Source organism: Phalangium opilio, unplaced genomic scaffold (genome assembly GCF_054372755.1).
Source record: "Phalangium opilio isolate 3A_F unplaced genomic scaffold, DU_Popi_V2 ptg000390l_1, whole genome shotgun sequence".
NCBI lineage: Eukaryota > Metazoa > Arthropoda > Arachnida > Opiliones > Phalangiidae > Phalangium > Phalangium opilio.
In genome coordinates this window covers 924,072-944,817 of record NW_028324234.1, presented here as the reverse complement: position 1 = coordinate 944,817, position 20,746 = coordinate 924,072, and the positions used below count along the sequence as shown (strand labels likewise).

Sequence of the window (20,746 nt, the reverse complement as noted above, 5' to 3'; positions counted from 1 at the left end):
AACGTGGTGCTAAATATGGAAAAAAAATATTTAACAACTATTTCACAGTTTTTCACTTCACTTGGTTTAATAATGTGTTATAGGTAGCGTACTTTTTCCCTACTTTTAACACCATTAAACTTAGTAATATTAGAAGTTCAACAGATTGCCTAAAAAAGATGTTAAAAACCACTGTAAATGGTGCATAAATGCCTAATATTTCCTTAATACTTGCAAATAATATTAGAAAATGGCGTCAATTGATCATAAAAATGGGGTTAAAGTACACCATAAATGATGTCTTTTTTGGCACCGGAAAAAACAGCATAAATGGTGTTTGAATGCACCGTTATATTTTAGAGTGCAATGGTATGACGGTAAAGCAAACATAATTATTCAAAATTTAATTACATTAAGACTGAAGTGACAGATATTATAAAAAAATGTCTTGGTTTGGACCAAGGCCGAAAAAACAAACGATATGTGTGAGGTTTATCAATTGACTGAAGTTTCAGATATTGAAATATTTTTCTAGTTATTTCTATCCACTCAATCTTTAATCAATATTTAATTCAATCAACTGATTTTACTGTTAATCGATCTAGTCCCTCTAAATTAATTGAAAAAATTACATATCTACGCTTTTTCAAGAACAATTACATTTTCCGAAAACATTTTATCATGAAATTAATTATTTTGAAGGGATTTCGTGTCGATGATCACTAACTTGTAAGCACCTTGACCGACATAGTTTTAATTGTTGCTGGCTTGACAAATTTTCAAGTTTGCACCAAAAGAAGTTTAAATGTTTTAAATTGTTGATAACTGTCGTTTACAGTGAATGTCGTCTACTTAAGGCAAAGCAAAAGTTTATGCTGTGTGGTAAAGGGTAAAGATCACATAAACAGATATACTTCTCAGTACCAATGACTTGTTATATTCATTTCCCGCGGAAATAATATGGTTAAACACATCATTCACTACTAGTTATGCCAAGAAGGTCACATTTAACTCCGACACCCCTTCCCTTCCTCTATTTTCCCAACATATGGCGTTTTATAATAACCAGTGGTTCCAGTGTATGGGTCATCTGAGCCGTCGCAACACACTCAGCCAATAGATCGAAACCTTTTCACATTAGTAAACGGTACATGACACTCCGGACTTGCCCACCAACCTTATTAACCCAACACTATAAAACATTCGTGTACATGAATGATTATGGTTATGGCTTGACACTCGCTAGCGCCCGAACGACCGATCACTCAGTGTAATCGGTGTACATTTGTAAGTGAGTAGACCATTTTGGAAATTACATACAGAGAAACTAAAACACAGGTGTGATCCCGCCATTGGGGTGTTTTCTCTCATTCTCTCGCTCGCTTAGAAACACCGCTATAGGCAGTGCTAGTTGACTAGCCTCCTGCCCGTAGTGAACTTTGGCACCGTCTGGCGATGACCCTTGGTGCGAGGGAGAATACACCTCGCCCCTGATCTTTGCGCTTGCTAAAATGATTACGCGTAATACGTAACCGGTGTAAAAGTAGCGCCAACAATGTAGAAAGGGGTGGTGACGTTTCAAATGAAGACTGAGTTATGACCAAGAAATTCTAAAGTACGGAAATGGAAGTTCCAGTGCAACTTTACCTTCATAGAGGCGGCAATAGAAATGAAGAATTTCTATATACGAAATTAAATGTATAAATTCGCGCAACACCCTGCTTTGGCATCTATTAAATATTTACATTTTCCATTCGAGTTATACCAAAGTTCGCTTGCTCTTTTTAGACATCCAGTAGAACATTTCAAATATTCAATACTAATCCCTCAACACGTACTCCCTTCAAAATAATTAATTTCATGATAAAATGTTTTCGGAAAATGTAATTGTTCTTGAAAAAGCGTAGATATGTAATTTTTTCAATTAATTTAGAGGGACTAGATCGATTAACAGTAAAATCAGTTGATTGAATTAAATATTGATTAAAGATTGAGTGGATAGAAATAACTAGAAAAATATTTCAATATCTGAAACTTCAGTCAATTGATAAACCTCACACATATCGTTTGTTTTTTCGGCCTTGGTCCAAACCAAGACATTTTTTTATAATTTCGATATGTAATGATACAATCATTTCTAGTTGAAGTTTCGTTATCGGCTGTCTTTTACTATGGGACTTTACCCCACCACCACCACATGGAGGGGTAGTGATATCTTTTTTATAAACGGTGCTAGTACGGAATATTTGCCTTTCTAAACAAATTTGTTCACCCCTCGTTGTTGAAAACGGAAATTCAATCTCTTATGAGTTAAAACTATAATCGGTTCTTTTATCGGTTTGAGAGGGAATATGAACGCAGTAGATAAGGTTTTAAAATAGACATACCAATAACTAAACCGATTTAAAATAGGCTTACCAATAATTAAAACTGAACTTAAAATATTATATATATATATATATTAAAAAATAAACTATGTATATTGAGGTTGGTGTATAAAATTTCATGATTTGTAGGAGCGAACGTGGTAGGCATTCTCATAGACTAACAACACTTTTATCTGCTTTTCAATCGAATGTTTTCCTTTCACGTCGTTTTCAACCATATTTTAGTAAATTAACAACACTTTCGGTCACTTTTTTGGACATTCAACTTCATTATCAGTTTTATTTCAGTAATATATTAACAATATCGAACACATTTAAGTCAAATAGTGTAACCTTCCATAGTAATTAAGGGACCTCCTGAGTTTCTACTCCAGGGGTGTAAGGTTACATAGAGGATTAGCATCCTGTGTTACCTCTGACCTTTCCCGTACTATATAAGCATCGACTGCTTATCATTATTAAGTAAGCATTTCTTCACTACTAAGATGTAGTAGTTCGCTCGAGCGAAGGGCTTTGCCCTAGTATTGGACTTCATCCCCAATTAGTAATTATGTTTAAAAAGTTCTTTACGTTGTACTACATGCAAGTCGGCATTTAAATATAATTTAGTTAGTTTAATAAAGTATGATTGAACCTAAGGAACAGTGTAGTTATTCTTAGTATTAGCCAAGGCTTTTATGGCCACGTGGGGCGAGTTTACGAATATCGCAAGCGTGGTTACAATAGTGTGGTTTTTATTAGACATTTAACGGATATAATAATACTAAATGAAGGTTAATTAAAAGTGGATTTTCAATACGTTAAGATAATTTACACACACACGCACGCACACACACACACACACCAGGCTAATATTCTTATTTAGTTTAAAACGTTTAAACAAACAATAAGTTTGAACAGACTTAGTTCATTAAGCACGCTTTTGTTATCTTGTATGTTTTTTGATGCGTTTCAAAACATATTTTTGACGTGATGCAACTTGTTAGTATGTGGTTCTAAGGGAATTAGTGACAACGAAACTGTGAATAAACTGGTCCCCGTTTAGCCTTATCATTTTCCCTGCCATTACACTTTGCACTTATCAAAGTTCATCTGCAGCAATTCAAACTGATAATGGTCTAGAACCGAATCTTTAGCCCCTCTTGTAGTAATTGTTAGTGTAAAAATATATGTTTAATTACACTTTGAACTTTAACATCACTTGAAACCTTCAAAATAGTGATATATTTTGATAAGGGCGATTTTAATTTATTTCACTGCTTTATAATTTGATAAGATAGGCCTACCAACAAATAAAAACAGCTCTTTAAATTGGAGTTAACAATTATTTTTAATCATTTAACGTACAATTCGAACAAGCGGGGGCACCTACAGAAAGTCTGCAAAATAAGTGTATGTCTTATTGGATCTCATGTGGTGATGAATCTCGCGAAACATTAAACTATGGGTGTTGTCGTCATAGATATATATACGGGTCTAGATACCCTACTGAATCGGGGAAAATACGGAGATGACAGCTAGCAGTCGACGCGATTTTCCCGGGGGAAGATACCTAGTGCGCCATCTATCGCTGAATTTTGAAAGCTAAAAAATTCGACAAATAACTTTTGCCAGCGGGCGTGCTGATGCTTTGCAATAACAGCTGATATTTAAAGAGATTTAAGCGAATGTTTGTTCAAAGTAAAACTATTTCCTAATCTGAAGGGGAGGTCCTCTTATTCTGTTCGTAAGCAAATCATTTTGTAAATAAGAACAACTGTTAACCATCTTTAATGCCTTATTTCACTAACATTTCATTAAAAACACTACTTCTTTTACATAAAAACTATTTATTTCACTTAAGAACATAATTACACGTATAAAGGAGATCAGAAATACGTAAAGCTATTTGAAAAGTTAAGCCTAATTTGAATTTCCCGCGCTTTCCATATTCGAATTTTTCGTTTTTTTGTTTCTTGAAACTCTCAATAGATGGCGTTTGGATCTAATTCCCCCGCCGTAAAGCGTCGACTGCTAGTTCTCACCTCCGCATTTTTTAAAGGGCCTAACAGAGGGGAAGTGTATCTAGACGGTATACGGACTAAATACCCCCAAGACAAAAGACCCCCGGTCATAATCCCCCCATTTTTAATAACGTACAAAATCCCCCCTCTCTCAAGACAAAATCCCCCGGTCATTTTCCCCCCATCGTAGTTAAGAGTACAAAATCCCCCCACCCTCTAGACAAAATCCCCCCACCCTCTAGACAAAATCTACCCACCCTCTAGACAAAATCCCCCACGCTCTAGACAAATTCCCCGGTCATAATCCCCCGACAATAAAAAATATTATCTATCAATATTATCTAAAACACTGGAAGCCTCAGCGATCTGGTGGCGTAGTTAATTAATTAGCTGGCACCTTTTCCAAAATATTTTCCTATTAATTAGCTGGCACCTTTTCCAAAATATTCTCCTATTAATTAGCTGGCACCTTTTCCAAAATATTCTCCTATTAATTAGCTGGCACCTTTTCCAAAATATTCTCCTATTAATTAGCTGGCACCTTTTCCAAAATATTCTCCTATTAATTAGCTGGCACCTTTTCCAAAATATTCTCCTATTAATTAGCTGCCACCTTTTCCAAAATATATTAGCGACCAACAAGGGTATGCCTTTTCCAAAATGTTATTTTTTACATTTGTTGGGGGGAATTTGTCCTGGGGCTGGGGGGAATTTGTCTTGGGGCTGGGGGGAATTTGTCCTAGGGCTGGGGGTATTTTGTCTTCATCATCCATTCGGGGGAAATTGTCCGGGGGATTTTGTCTCCTACCTGAGGGGATTATGTCCTTTTCTTCTCTAATGGGGGGATTATGTCCGGGGGATTATGTCCAGGGGGGATTATGTCCGGGGGATTATGTCCAGGGGGGGATTATGTCCTACATTCTATCTAGACCCGTATATATATCTATGGTTGTCGTAGAGGCACTCGGCCAGCCTGCAAATGTGCGTAGCTTTAAACAGATGCCTCGTGAGAAGCTTATTCGTAGTATACTGACGCTTGCAAACTTTGCATTCAAACATTCTCAAAATTTATATTATCTGAAATTAAACTTGTAATCTCTCTTCCCAAGACTTGTAAAAGAAAGTAAAATCTTACCCTCTGCACAATTTTACTAAGAAAAAGCTAGGGATAATAGCTCAGAAACATCCAAGTCTGAAGTCAGGAACAGAATAAAGTATGCTCTAATCTTTGGGGGATCTTTATACTCTAATCATGTTGGCTTTAGAAGGCGCCACAAAATAATGATCAATTCTAGTTTTAGGTGAAGTTTACTATAGAAATATTTCCCCCACGTTGTAATAAGTCAATATGGCGTTTGGTAGATATATTTAAACACAAATATATTTCACCCCCGCATTGGCAAAGACAATAAGAGGGCGCCATCGAAAGCAAATAATTCCCCACACGTATTTTCCCGTACGTATTTCCCCGCCACATTGTAAATATGGCGCCTTTCCTACGTCACAATGACAATATAACCTAAGCCTAACATATGGTTCCACCACGTTACCAAAAGTCAACATGGCGTTGAAAAACATTCGAGCCAATATACTTAGATATATTTCCACCATCACATTGACAAAGTCAATAAGAGGGTGCCATCGAAAACATTTCTCCTTATCAGTTATGATAAGATACCCTTGGGTGCCAACTATCTCGACGGCGGCAGTGGCTCCAACAGCACCAAGCGCCAAGCGCCAACTCAGATCCCCCGGTTCCCCCACAGGTCTAACTGTCAAAATCCTACTACTAGCGGTATTGTTCCTGTATAGACAAACATTACCAGAAGTCCATTAAATTAGCCTAGGAAGTAAACAATTACGCTCTGCTGGGGTAAGAACTCCATGGATGGGGGTTTAGTTTCTCCCCCTTTAATAAGCATGTTTGAAATCTCGAGCTCCTTTCTGGAAATCTTTCTTCACGTGAGCGGGGCGTGACTTCTTCAGCCCACGAATGTTGCATCTCTTAAGGAACCGGAAAACGGGGTAGATTCCTCTCTATAGCATGTTTGCTTTTAATAAAAAAGAGTCACGAAAGACCGAATGACCTTGACTGTTTCCAAATTCACAGCCCCCATCCCTTCCCCTGATACAATGCTAGAGAGAACTCGGTTTGTACAGTGGGAGGCGGACGTTTTCCGGTCCCTTTAGAGATCCAGAGTTCATGTTCAGCCAATAGCTGTTTCTCTCCCAATAGGGCAAATTTTGGCGTACGAGTCGCACCTAATCCGGAGATCTGAGAAAAGTTATCCCGAGGTGGCGAATGTGTCGCCCTTCTTCAGTATTGTTACACAAGAGAGGGGAGTCCCAAACCCCGCTTTTGGTTACTTCTTAGGCTAATTTAATGGACTTCTGATGGTATACTTACATTTGGAGTATGATGTTTTCGATTATTGAAGGGTTTTCTGTTCAAATTCTGCATATTTTCCATGAAAGTTTCGTTGTCTTGAACGCTTTCATGTGCTGTCGCTGGTGGAAAAGGGATCATTTTGGGGACTTCATCTTTCCAGCGGCGATTTAAAACCCCGCCTATTACAGTTTCTAGCAGTACGACGAAGATGAATATTAAGCAGGTTGACATCCAAATATCAATGCCCTAAAAAGTAGACTACATTTAATCATTATTCTTAAAGCCCCTTTTGGTGTCATAAGTACGTAATGAAATTTCAGTAAATAATATAAGCAGTTGTACTTGTGGTAACAAGAATTCTGCGCGAGGGGTCGGTCATTTGCGAAATCCCGTAGCTACCCGTGAAGTCCAACTTAAGAAATCCGAAATCAATAACAAAATGAGCAATCCGGAAAGAAATGACACGCATTTTTGCTGATTTTGAAATCCCATAAAAAATCCGAAATCAGTAACGAAATCACAAAATCAGTAACGAAATCACAAAATCAGTAAAGAAATCACAAAATCAGTAAAGAAATCACAAAATCAGTAAATAAATCACAAAATCAGTAAAGAAATCAAAAAATCAGTAAAGAAATCAAAAAATAAGTAAAAAAAAATCAAAAATAAGTAAAAAAATCAAAAAATCAGTAAAGAAATCAAAAAAATCAGTAACTAAATCAAAAAATCAGTAAAGAAATCAAAAAAATCAGTAACGAAATCACAAAATCAGTAAAAAAATCAAAAAACTAGTAAAGAAATCAAAAAATCAGTAACGAAATTACAAAATCAGTAATAAAATCAAAACGTTAGTAAAGAAATAAAAAAATCAGTAACAAAATCACAAAATCAGTAAAAAAAATCAAAAAATCAGTAAAGAAATAGAAACATTAGCAACGAAATCACAAAATCAGTAAACAAATCGCGAAATCCAAAATCAAAATAAAAATCTCAAAATCACGGAAAAAATACCAAAATCCGACGAAATCCAACGAAATCCGAAGAAATGAAATTGGATTTCGAAATCCCTTAAACGTTTTCCAAAACGTCCGACCCCTCGAATTAAAACCACTACTAGGAATTAACAAAGGCGCATATACCCTATGCTGCGTTGTGTGGGGTAAGAGCAGGGTTCGAATTAAAAAATCACACGGGTTTTATTGGGTTTTACCCACCATAAAAAACCCACTTAATAAAACCCTAATCACTAAGATCGTCAATTTTGATGATGGATTTGAATGCAAGAATAATTATGAAATATTTTAAGACTTTTTTTATTGAGTAGTTACTTTTGAATGACAATTTCTACCATGCACGCAACTGCTAAAGATAAAAAACCAAAAACCCAATAAACCCCAGAAAAAACCCCATAAAACCCAGAAAAAAACAATAAAACCCCAAAAAAAAAACAGTAAATCTCACAAAGAAAATGATAAAATCCAGAAAAAATACCAATAAAAACCAGAAAAAAACCCAATAAAACCATGAAAAAACCCCCAATAAAACGAACCAAAAAAAGCAATAAAACCCAGAAAAAACCAATAAAACCCAGAAAAAACCAATAAAACCCAGAAAGAATCAATAAACCCCAGAAAAACCAATAAAACCCAGAAAAAAACAATAAAAGCCAGAAAAAAACAATAAAAACCATAAAAAAACCCCAATAAAACGATCCAAAAAATCCAATGGAACCCAGAAAAAACTAATAAAACCCAGAAAAAACCAAAAAAACTCATAAAAAACCAATAAAACCCGGAAAAAATCAATAAACCCCAGAAAAACCAATAAAACCTAGAAAAAAGCAATAAAACCATGAAAAAATCAATAAACCCCAGAAAAACCAATAAAACCCAGAAAAAAAACAATAAAACAATGAAAAAACCCCCAATAAAACGAACCAAAAATCCAATGAAACTCAGAAAAAAACTAATGAAACCCAGAAAAAACCAATAAAACCCAGAAAAAACTATAAAACCCAGAAAAAAGCAATAAAACCCAAAGAAAAGCAATAAAATCCAGAAAAAAAACAGTTTAAACCCAATAAAACCCGGTGGACTGGGTTTTTTTTTAAATAAAACCCGGATTTTTTTAACCCTGCCTGTATTACTTTGGGAGTAATCATCTAGAGTATTTATTACCGTTATGTATGAAGCGGGTGGCAGTTCAGTTCGAAATCCGGCGAACTGTGTCACGAGGGTCAAGAGACCCGTGATGGAGAGCGTTATTCGGTCGGTGACACTGGTGTTCTCGTAACCCAACCAGAATGAGAACCATGAAATGGCGACGATGAATGTACTAGGAGCGAAGACTTGCATAACGTAATGGGCCAAGTGCCGTTCAAACAAGAACAAAACTTCGATGCTGGAGTAGGTGTCTGAAAGAACAGAGCCCCAAGGCGTCAAGGTTAATCATTTCAAAGGTTATAGCGCCTTTAACTTCATCAGCTCAGTATAATATCATTATTGGAGAATAGTACACTGATCTAGGGTTATTTTAAACAAGTTGGGAAACCAAACTAAACCTCTCCGAGTCGAGAAGCAATTAAGAGGTTTTTCTTAAGTAATTAAATAAATATAATTGATATAAACTATTTTAATCGCCAGTAATTTACCTTAATTCTAGTTAAGTAGTTTAAGAAACTTTAATCGTAAAATCATTTTAAACATAGCTATTTTTGTCGTTTGAATTGAAGAGTATGCCTCTTTAAGAATTTTTGATAATTTAGGGTATATAAGGCGATTGATTTACAATAAATGATGAGAAAAGCCGAAATTCTCGAATTCTCAGAAAATCATCAGTAATCACAGTTATTTTTGGGAATAATCAAAAGTAATCAGAAATCTCCGATAATCACATGAAATCACGTGAAATAATCACATGATTTACTTGTAATGTAATCGGTAATCACACATTTTGTGAAACAATCACAAACAATCAATCGAGGAATTCGAAAATCCCAAAATAAAAATCATAATCAGTTGAAATAGAAATAATCGCATTCATCGTAATTCACGAAGAATCCAGTGGTAATCACGGCATTCTAGTTGCCATTGGGAGGCTAGACCTTTCTCGTAACCCTAGCTGATCGTCGCCTACTTCTGCACCCTAACGATGGGAGTAGAAGTCAAAAAGTGCTTTCTGCGAACACGTTTGCCCCAATTTACCAACTGCGACCGCGGTGACAGATACACATACACAGACACCTTCAATATACCTCTCCGTGACGTCATCGTCACTCGGAGAGGTAAAATAATAGTCTGAAACACCCGAGTGGCTAGTCATTCGCAAAAATTTTGTACACTTGATTTGTGAATTTTTAAGAGAATTCCGAATCCATAATCTTTACACTGATTTCCCGTTATTGCCGGAGATTACGTGTGATTTCTGTTTGAACTTCAATGAATTCCGGTGTTTTTTGGTGAAAGCCGTAATTACCACTGCATTCTTCGTGAATTACGATGAATGCAGTGATTATTTCTATTTCAACTGATTATGATTTTCATTTTGGTTTTTGGAATTCCTCGATTGATTATGTGTGATTGTTTCATGAAATGTGTGATTACGGAAGACATTACTAGTAAATCATGTGATTATTTCACGTGATTTTATGTGATTATGGAAGATTTCTGATTACTTTTGATTATTTACAAAAATTATTGTGATTACTGATGATTTTCTGAGAATTCGAGAAATTAAGTAATTGATTTCTACGGTTTTTTACGCCTGATTATTCAAGTGACTACCCCTCGGAAAAACCACTTATTCGGGTTATTCCCCTCGCATCTAGAAGCAACGCTAGAGGGAACACGAGTTGGCCAGAAATACAGGGCCAGAAATAAGAAAATTTTCTTACAGGACATGTGTCCAGTGACTCGCCCTGTGACTGTGAAATTTAAAGGACATTGTCCACTGAGCTAATTAAAGAATGGTCTATATCGTAAGTTCATAAGATATGTTACTGGTTACAAAACTGGAGCTTGTCATAAATGAAGTGACATAGGTCATAGATGTTATAATATAGGATTATGAAAATGTAAACCTCCCGCAAGGAGAGGTATATTAAAAAATTCATAGTAGAGCTAAAGTAGATCAAGGCACCCAGTTTGATAAGATAACAAACAGTCAAACAACACATGGATGGTAAGCGCTTCAGAGTTAGTCATGTAATTCACCATGAACGAATAAAATTTGTCTAAACCCATAGCATTTCGGTATGTTCCCTTTCAACCGAAATCCCAATGGACCGAAATCCCAGTCGACCGAATATCCCGCAATGATTTTTATATTTCTAGCCCAAATGGCTATATTCCCGATGGACCGAAATCCCATTCGTCCGAATATGCCCGTAAAAAATACATCAATATAACTTGAAACACTCATGTCGTCAGCGATTCGGTGGTGTAGTGGATACGGTGTTGGACTGCGTAGTGATAGATTGTTGGTTCGAATCTCCGAAGGTGTGTTAATAATATTAAAAGTAAATATTTCGTGATACTAATTAAACCGCCCACTTTCATTCCTTTCAAGGCAAGGGATATTTAGAAATAAAAAGCAAATTGTGCATACAATGAAGGATAGTCTTAATGGTAGTTTCAACAATGTCTTTAAGTTTTTAATTAAAATATTAATATTTTGGTTTCGTATAGGTTAGGTTAGGTTACGCGAGGTAAGGTTAGGTTCACCGTAGGTAAAACGTAGTTAAAATAAGTGCAATAACACATTTTCAACTCTCATTCATTTCAACAAAAATAAGCCGTGATGAGGATAACAATATATTTAATGCAAAACCACACACTAGGTCTTCTTCCAGTTCAATAAAATTTCGGTCCAATGGGACTATTTTATAAATAAAATCTCACCTTTTGGCTACGTTCGGTCAAATGGGACACCACAAAAAACCCCTTCTGTCGAATGGGAATTCGGTTCAATGCGACCAAAGCCGAATTTCTATCATTGTCTAACTCGCTAACATAAAATGGTGTCAGAAGTTGTACTGTGCGTCCTCTAAACCAGCCAATTCCAAAACACAGTCGTGACAATATCATCAACGTCTTTGAAGAGCCCGAAGCCATTCAACCCAGATGCAAGTAATCCTGCCGCATCATGGGCGGTATATCTCAAATTGCCATCTTCCTACATATCCTCGGTCCAGCTGGACGACGTATATACGACACACTCAACATTCCAACACCGCCGGTCCTCACCATAGACAGAATCTACGCAGCGTTCACCGCCTACTACGCACCGCACAAGAACCTAAACGCTTCCCGCTACACGTTCCTCGCGACAAAACAAGGACTCAATCAGCCATTCGATGCTTTTATCACCGACATAAAAACCAAAGCCCGCCAGTGCGAATTTGGCGACTTGACGTCTTCCCTAATACGCACGCAAGTTGTGATCGGGAAGACGACCGGAGCGGCCTCAGTAACGTAATCGTAATATTGACCAACACCACATAGCCACATACAATCAACGACCTTTTTCCACCCAGCTTGCACCGACTGAACATCCAGAAATGCACCGTCAACATCTATCAACCGTCGAAAAACCCGCATACAACCCGACAAAGACGATGCACCAATTGTGGAAATGGACACCATCCTTAGCATCGTGGTCCAGCATACAATTCTCAGTGCTACCAGTGTGAATGGCAGTGTTCATTGGGCGTCACACTGCCGTTCACGAGGAGTCAATGACATAACCACATTCAGCGATCCAGACTACTACGATGACCCTTATTCGAGCTCATACCCAGACGAAAGTGAACTATTTCAACAAGAAACCGATAGAACATTATATTGCAATGCGCTCACACTCCACTGCCACGATATGAGCACGCCCTTAGATTCATTCCCAATTAAACCAAGATTATACAAGCCACCATACACAGTACGAGCGTACTCTGGCCACAGCATCGGTGTCATTGGAGTGATCTACGTCCGATGTTCTACGTTTGCCGCCGGATCCGACCAGTGTTTTTACTTTACTCCACGGAAAACCATGCCTATTCTGGGAGTTAGAGCTTCAGTGGATCTCGGCCCCATTTCGCGCAACCTAAACCCAAGCCGGGATTAGCAAAGAACTAGAGCGTCTTCAAGCCCTTGGAATAATAGTCCCAGTAACAGAGCCAACAGATTGGGTACACCCGATGGTCGTAACTGATTACGACCATCGGGTGTACAAGAGCACAAGCCATTTCCCGTACGCATCTGCCTGGACCCATGGAATCTCAACAAGGCAATATGTCTAGAACCCTACCCAACACCAACTGCTCAGGAAAGTTTCTCGAACCTGCATGGCGTCGAGATATTTACCGTCTTAGATGCTCAAAGTGCCTTTTGGAAAATCGAACTGGATGAAGAAAGCTCGTATCTATGTACCTTCTAAACGCCATTCGGAAGATTCCGATTTCATTGACAGCATCAAAATAGGCGTGGGAGCCCCAATAAGTTGATGAATTTTGTAGATGTTCCCCATTTAATTTGTTCAAAATATTGAGCGTGTAAAGGCCGCATTAGGATCGTACAAGACCCACTCTGCCCCAATTTTTAAGGTTAGGATAAGTTTCGTTTAAATGGAGCCGATACTAACCTTTTAGAATGGTGACGTTGCCAACTTTTTTAATTCCAATTAAAGTATGACGCAACAATTTAAGATCCGGATTTAAAGCGCTTTTTTTCTTGTCAATCCAGACGTAACTGACCAATTTGCTGTTATACGCGTCTGAATGTGACAATAATCATGAATTAATAGTGTCAAAGGGAGGGTGAAGTGGAAAATAAAGTGATTTTTTTTAAAATGTTCTTCTACTAATTATAAGTCAAATCTGGATAGTGAAATATTCAGGCAATACCGAGCGGTTGGGCGTTTTTGAAAAAGTGTACAGGGTTTTGAAATCCAATTTACTGATTTTATGATTTCTTTACTGATTTTGTGATTTCGTTACTGATTTCGGATAATTCACGAGACATCCGCCGATTTTCGTTCAAGGTTTGATGACACCTATGACTAATCACCTATTTATGTATCGCGCTCTCATAGACAGAACTAGGTTGACACCAACCCTTTAGACCATAGTTATCATTTGCGATAACTTGTTTAAAAAGTTAGAGAATTGCACCATTTTACTAAGTTAATTATTAAAGCTCAGAATCATTATTGAAGTCCGCGACTTATACCCACAACGTAATTAATAGCAGAATCGATAAAAATCACTTGATCTTCCATTTTATCCTCTGTTTAATGAAAAGGGTACTACCAGAAGTATATGATACTCCTCTTTGAGAGAAGTATACAACCACAAAGTGGGCGGGGTAATTGTAACAGGATTCTTCCCAGCATCAGAATTAACATTTGTAGTGCACAAGGTTACTAAACCGAATCATGCACATACATCATGTAAATAGTTCCCTCATCATTACTCTATTAGCGCTGCGTAACTATTTGCCAAGGCGCATACGATTGTGCGTTTTTGTCCCACGTCAAGACAATCATGGTTTATGTCTACTTGATTTAAAAATACCGAACAATTTTAGAATTCAGCCCAAGGTGCGATGGTTACCCATCTGAAGTTTGTTGAGATGGAGAACAAACAGAAAGGGCTCCCTCGCCTGGGAAGAATCATGTTACATAACTAAAGGGTTAAGAGGATACAGAGTGTCACACTTCATCAATTATCTCCTTCGGGTACTACTCACAACTTCTGAAAGTCATAGGACAATGTTGCGTGTCGAATGGATGTTTCTCGAAGGCCATTTGGCAAGCGACGGTTGCGTATCGCCTTGTCGAGAAAACCATCTCGCAAGTACTGTTGACTTTTTTCATTTTGAGTTTTCGAAGCTCTTGCGTCTTGCTGGTCGATTCGATCATTTTGGCGTTGGTCAAGAAGCTATCGGGAATCCAGAAAAGGCTGTGATTTACACTGTTGACCAGCACTTCTCCCGAGTAGTTCATTTTGTCCGCTGATAACTGCTCGTCATAATCACGGTACTTTTCGCACGTAGCCCCTTTTACAGTCCATTCGTGGTACAGGTAGTAGTCTACTCTAAAGTCCTGCCATTGAAACAGCCCTTGACTTAAAATAGGTTCACAAGTTCATAAGATATGTTCCATCCATAAGTTTGTCGCTAGTTTCAAACTGCAGTTTTACATGAAGTGATTGAAGTAGGTCATAGATTCGAGGTAAAGCGACATACGCCTGGTGATTGGGGCGCTGCAGTCAAAGGCATAGTAATGCAGACTAAATAGAAGCTACATGGAAGTCCTGCGAAATTAATGAACAGCACCGAGTGTTGAGCTTCAATTGACTCGCTTGCGTCGTTCTCGAACTACTTATCTCGAGCTGTAAGTCTCTCAGTAAGAATTACGAAGTATAGGTAGTGTCATACTTATGGAAGGAACGTATCACTCATAAACTTATGATGACAGTGAAAATTGTTGTAAAGACAATTCCTGAAAACAGCGTGAGGCCTAGAGATGTGAAATTTCCGTAGTTTTTAAAAATGGTAATTTAGCGGGTTAATTACCGATTAAAATTACTGGTAAGTTACCGATTAAAATTACTGGTAAGTTACCGATTAAAATTACTGGTAAGTTACCGATTAAAATTACTGGTAAGTTACCGATTAAAATTACTGGTAAGTTACCGATTAAAATTACTGGTAAGTTACCGATTAAAATTACTGGTAAGTTACCGATTAAAATTACTGGTAAGTTACCGATTAAAATTACTGGTAAGTTACCGATTAAAATTACTGGTAAGTTACCTATTAAAATTACTGGTAAGTTACCGATTAAAATTACTGGTAAGTTACCGATTAAAATTACTGGTAAGTTAACCATTAAAATTACTGGTAAATTACCGATTAAAATTACTGGTAAATTACCGATTAAAATTGCTGGTAAATTACCGATTAAAATTGCTGGTAAATTATCGATTAAAATTGCTGGTAAATTAAAGATAAAAATTGCTGATAAATTACCGATTAAAATTACTGATAAATTACCGATAAAAACTGCTGATAAATTACCGATTAAATTTGCGGGTCAATTACCGATTAAAATTGCTGGTCAATTACCGATTAAAATTGCTGGTCAATTACCGATTAGAATTGCTGGTAAACCCATTAAAATTTTGGAATAACAAAAATTACCGTAATTTATGGTATTTTATGTTTTCACAGGCTTATTATCGCGGTAATTTTCGTAACTTACTGGTAAATTACCATTTTAAATTTACGGTATTGATCGATAATTTACGCGGTATTTGGCAAATTACCGGTATTTACGGACGGTAAATTACCGTCTCTCATATCTCTAGTGAGGTCATGTGTTTGTTATTCGAATAATACCATATTAAGAGCATTGAAGGAATTCACATCTTCGACATAAACTTCAGATTTCAATTCAAGAGGTGGATCTAGTGATGTTTAAACTCATTTTTAAGTAATAATTCGCAATAAAAGTATGAAAGATTTTACCGTCAGATGATTCGAAAGGCGGCCCTTTGCGTTCTTCGGTAAAATAAACAGTCCTGCTAGAATTTAAGGCTTCCAATGACCACGAAAAACTGCAAAAGTAAAGAACATTTGTGATTATAGTTCTGTCGCAAGCTGACAATATTATGCGCAGAAGTGAAGGCCTACGACAGGTCTCAACTGGTTTTTCTGAATCCCATCAAGATGATGTGTCATTTTGATATCTCGATTGAAGTTGTAATATTTTGTGGTTTTCATAAAAAGGGTCGCAATCAATTAAATCATGTGTAATCGTAGGATATAATCCTTATTCATTGGTAATCATGTGTAATCGTAGGATATAATCCTTATTCATTGGTAATCATGTGTAATCGTAGGATATAATCCTTATTCATTGGTAATCATGTGTTATTACACAAAGTAATCCTTAATCATTGGTAATCATGTGTTATTGCACAAAGTAATCCTTAATCATGTGTTATTGCACAAAGTAATCCTTAATCATGTGTTATTGCACAAAGTAATCCTTAATCATGTGTTATTGCACAAAGTAATCCTTTATCATGTGCAATCACACGAAATAATCCTTAATCATTGGTAATCATGTGTAATCGCATGAAATAATCCTTAATCATTGGTAATCATGTGTTATCACACGAAATAATCCGTAATCAAAATGTAATTACTTGACTTCACCTTTATTTTACCTAAAGTTTAGCCATCTATAATTCATTACTGTACAATACCCTATTCATTGTGATCATTTCGTACTCGCGTCGCGATCGTTTCGTGCTCGTGCCCCGCTCGTTTCGTACTCGCGTCGCGATCGTTTCGTACTCGCGCGTCGCGATCGTTTCGTACTCGCGCGTCGCGATCGTTTCGTACTCGCGCGTCGCGATCGTTTCGTACTCGTTTCGCGCTCGATTCGTACTCGTTTTGCGCTCGTTTGGTACTCGTTTCGCGCTCGATTCGTACTCGTTTTGCGCTCGTTTGGTACTCGTTTCGCGCTCGATTCGTACTCGTTTTGCGCTCGTTTGGTACTCGTTTCGCGCTCGATTCGTACTCGTTTTTGCGCTCGTTTGGTACTCGTTTCGCGCTCGATTCGTACTCGTTTTGCGCTCGTTTGGTACTCGTTTCGCCGTTCGCGATGGTTTCGAACTCGTTTCGTACGCGTTTCGTAATCAATTGTAAAAAATGTAATCACTTTTACTCATGACGTACTCGCTAATGTACTCAATGATTACGTAATCAATGTACAGGCAAATTATTACTGGTTAACCCCGCATTAAAGTCCGAAAATTCTCAGATATAAATAATGCTTACAAACAGCTAGGGCTGAAAACCTCTTTTGTCAAAATAGAAAATTTTTCAATAAGAACAATTTACCTTAATATTGAAGTTAAAACGAGTAGGATTGAAGGCATTGTTGGAAAGGAAAGCCTTCCCAAGACTAAATGACGTTCCGTGCTGCTCAGAAACAAACATCGACTTTTTCCGTTTTAAGCGTCGCTTTAAGCGTATCGAATTCTTGTTCTTTTATGTCGCGCGAAAGTTACATGAAGTTTCACTTAAGGCACCCAGTAAAACGAAAACTTTCTCGTATTGCGTTCCAGTATAGCCCGTCGCCTATTACAACGATTATTTTAAAGGGAATGCGAATTTACAATTTCATGTCCTATTTTACCACGAAAGTGGTACGTTACACTTTCAAGTCTCTACTTTCAAAATATTAAGTTTTCAATATAATTGAACCAAAGTTTCTATTTTTAAAATCCATTGAAAAAAAACGAAAACTCAGTTTCGATATATCAACAATTTTGTCTTGTCGAGCTTGTTCGCCCGTTTGGTGACATCAGTATGACGTAAGGAAAAAAAGCGCGGGAATCGTATACGCGTCTCGAGCTTCTCACCAGTCTAAACTCTGGTACTGATAGCGGAGAGAGTGGCTCCATCTCACGTGAAAAATATATCTGTCACGTCGGAGTACGGGAAACGTTTTAGCTTTTGATAAAAAGTGGATTTCAAATAATTTCATACAAAGCATTTTCAAATGTACATTGCGGAAAAATTGGAGAATTAAAAGCTTGATATTTTTGAAATTAATTCTATCTTTTGTTACATAAATCAGAGGTTTTTCAAACGACGCTTCTCATACCCTTTAAAAGGAGTAAAATAAATACCATCTCGCCTCAGTTTCGTTGGTCATTTTGTGTTATAGCTGTTTTAATAACTTTAACTGTCCATATTAGGTCAATGTTGGAACGTCTCCTGCCTAGGGTTCTAAATCGGTAAATTACCATGGTAAGTTGTATCGTCTGAAAGGGCATTAAGTCACGCTGCTTCCGCCATTATGAAAAATTTTCAAAACGAAACTAATCGACGCTATCCACGCTCTACCCTTAATCTCGTCAATGATTGGTGTTTTACCCGCGAAATCGCGAAATTCTTGGCCTAGTAGCGAGAAATTTGTATCTTGGCGATGTGAGGACATAAGGTAGTGAAAACCCCATTGACATTAGAACACTATTAAGAACCTAGATAAATTATTACGAGGCGGGCCCCGCGATATTCTGAGGCGAACATTACAATCCCACCCCTTTCCCGTGTGAGATAGGGTTTTTGATACTTGGCGTCCCTATCGACGAACGAAGGAGCTATGAAATTTGAACATTAAACAAATACCGTAATTTTTCATCTTGAATAGTTTTAATTCTCTATTAATAAACATCTCTACATCCTACAAACACTTTTCCTTCCATTAAATAATACCAGAAGTGAGATGAGACTAGAAGTGAAGGGCTCTAGCATTGATAGTAGATCCTGGCACTAGTGAACAAATTTGAGGATTTTATGCCGCTTCCCACGCGCTAAAACTAGAGAAAAAAAAATTGGTCGAGTTCCAAAAACAATTCCTACCCCCTTCCCCTCAACCTAACGACGCACGGACTGACGCGGGTGCTGGAATCTAGTTCGGCCGTCTACCGCCACGAGCGTCTCACGTTTTGGAGGGAAAATTCAGAAACCGCTACCAGAGGACCAACAGTTGGTGTGTTATCAAGAATATTCACTATCGCCGAGTGAAGAATTTGGTTAGCTCAGTACTTCCGGTCTCATCTCATTTTCTGATAATACGCAAATTAATAAAAATTAATTAAATATAAAACGTCCCCGGCCGGATTCGAACCCGCGTTGTCTCCCTCCCAAGTGCTGACCGCGCTCGATGCTGCTTAGCTTCGTGTCTTAACATGGATGGTGTAAGCAATATTTTAGTTTACCTCGCCGCGTGTATAGCGCCAATAGGGTGCTTCCATTGAGCCGGACTCAACGTGAAAATTCAACTGTTGCTCTTGTTTCTCTATGGGAAACCAAATGTGGATATCATTAGTGCGATCTTGCAAACATGTTTGCAAAGCCAAGATGCGAACGCGCAAAGTGTGTGAGTCTGGACAGGCCTTAACTTTTACGTCAGGGCTCCATATTGCTAGTTACTTTACACTTGGTTATAATAATATTTATTTTGTATAGAAAAGTAAATGGTTCGCGCAACATACAGCGTACAACAATTTACTGTTAGTAGCCCTTAATGGATTTTTGCCTTTAGTTTGTAAATTCTATCAGAATGTCACGCACTTAAAGGGAGGTTAAAGTGGAAAACCAAGTGAATTTTTTTAATCGATTATTCTACTAATTTTAAAATCATTCTGAATAGTGAAACATCCCAGAGGCTAAATCATTTGCCAAGATTTTGTACTTGGTTTCTGAATATTTATGTGACTTCCGTTGATTACTGAACGAATTCATTTGGTTTCTGTGATTACGATTTTTTAGGTGATTTCCATAATCTTTACACTGAGTTCCCGTTATTGCCGCAGATTACTTGAGATTCCTGTTTGAATTCAAATGAATTCCGGTGATTTTTTGGTATATGCCCCGATTACCACTGGATTCTTCGTGAATTACGATGAATGCTGTGATTATTTCTATTTCAACTGATTACAATTTTTATTTTGGATTTTCGGATTCCTCGATTGATTATGTGTGATTATTTCACGAAATGCGTGATTACCAAGGTGATTACAAATATTACTAGTAAATGTGATTATTTCTGTATTTCCTGGATGTTTCACTATGCAGACTGGTCTTATAACTTGACAAAGAATCGACCAAAAAATCACTTGATTTTCCACTTCACCCTCCCTTTAAGAGGGTAAGGTTGATCCTAACAAAATCATTAACACGTGAAAATATGCCAAGCTTTGGAACTGCTAAACCGTTAAAATATCTGAAATCCCATGTATATGAAGTTTACATAAAAAATAGCGTCACTTGACTATCGCAGCCTATTCGAGGGTATGTATGTAAGTTCGAAATGTTATTATTTTTATTTAATTTTTGCTCTGCGGTAGCCGAGTGAAGATGTAAACATATCTTAAAATCAGTAGGACAAGAAAATAACGTAAAGAGAAAATA

General features: G+C 37.3%; 1 protein-coding gene and 1 long non-coding RNA gene across 2 annotated transcripts; both read right to left on the bottom strand.

Annotated features, from left to right (window-relative positions):
* Window positions 1-6,543: 6,543 nt before the first annotated feature.
* LOC149594160 (glycine receptor subunit alpha-2-like) lies at window positions 6,544-15,028 on the bottom strand. The gene is made up of 5 exons (XM_089861289.1): window positions 14,996-15,028; window positions 14,498-14,852; window positions 13,392-13,523; window positions 8,936-9,171; window positions 6,544-7,004 (listed from the first exon to the last, which is right to left on the bottom strand). The coding sequence occupies exons 1-5, from the start codon at window positions 15,026-15,028 to the stop codon at window positions 6,750-6,752; spliced, it is 1,011 nt and encodes a 336-aa protein (XP_089717415.1). The 3' UTR covers window positions 6,544-6,749.
* A 1,107-nt stretch (window positions 15,029-16,135) lies between these two features.
* LOC149594159 (uncharacterized) lies at window positions 16,136-17,772 on the bottom strand. Its single transcript, XR_016379340.1, has 3 exons — window positions 17,663-17,772; window positions 16,280-16,368; window positions 16,136-16,218 (listed from the first exon to the last, which is right to left on the bottom strand). It is a non-coding gene; the product is annotated as an uncharacterized LOC149594159 (long non-coding RNA).
* Between the last annotated feature and the right edge of the window lie 2,974 nt (window positions 17,773-20,746).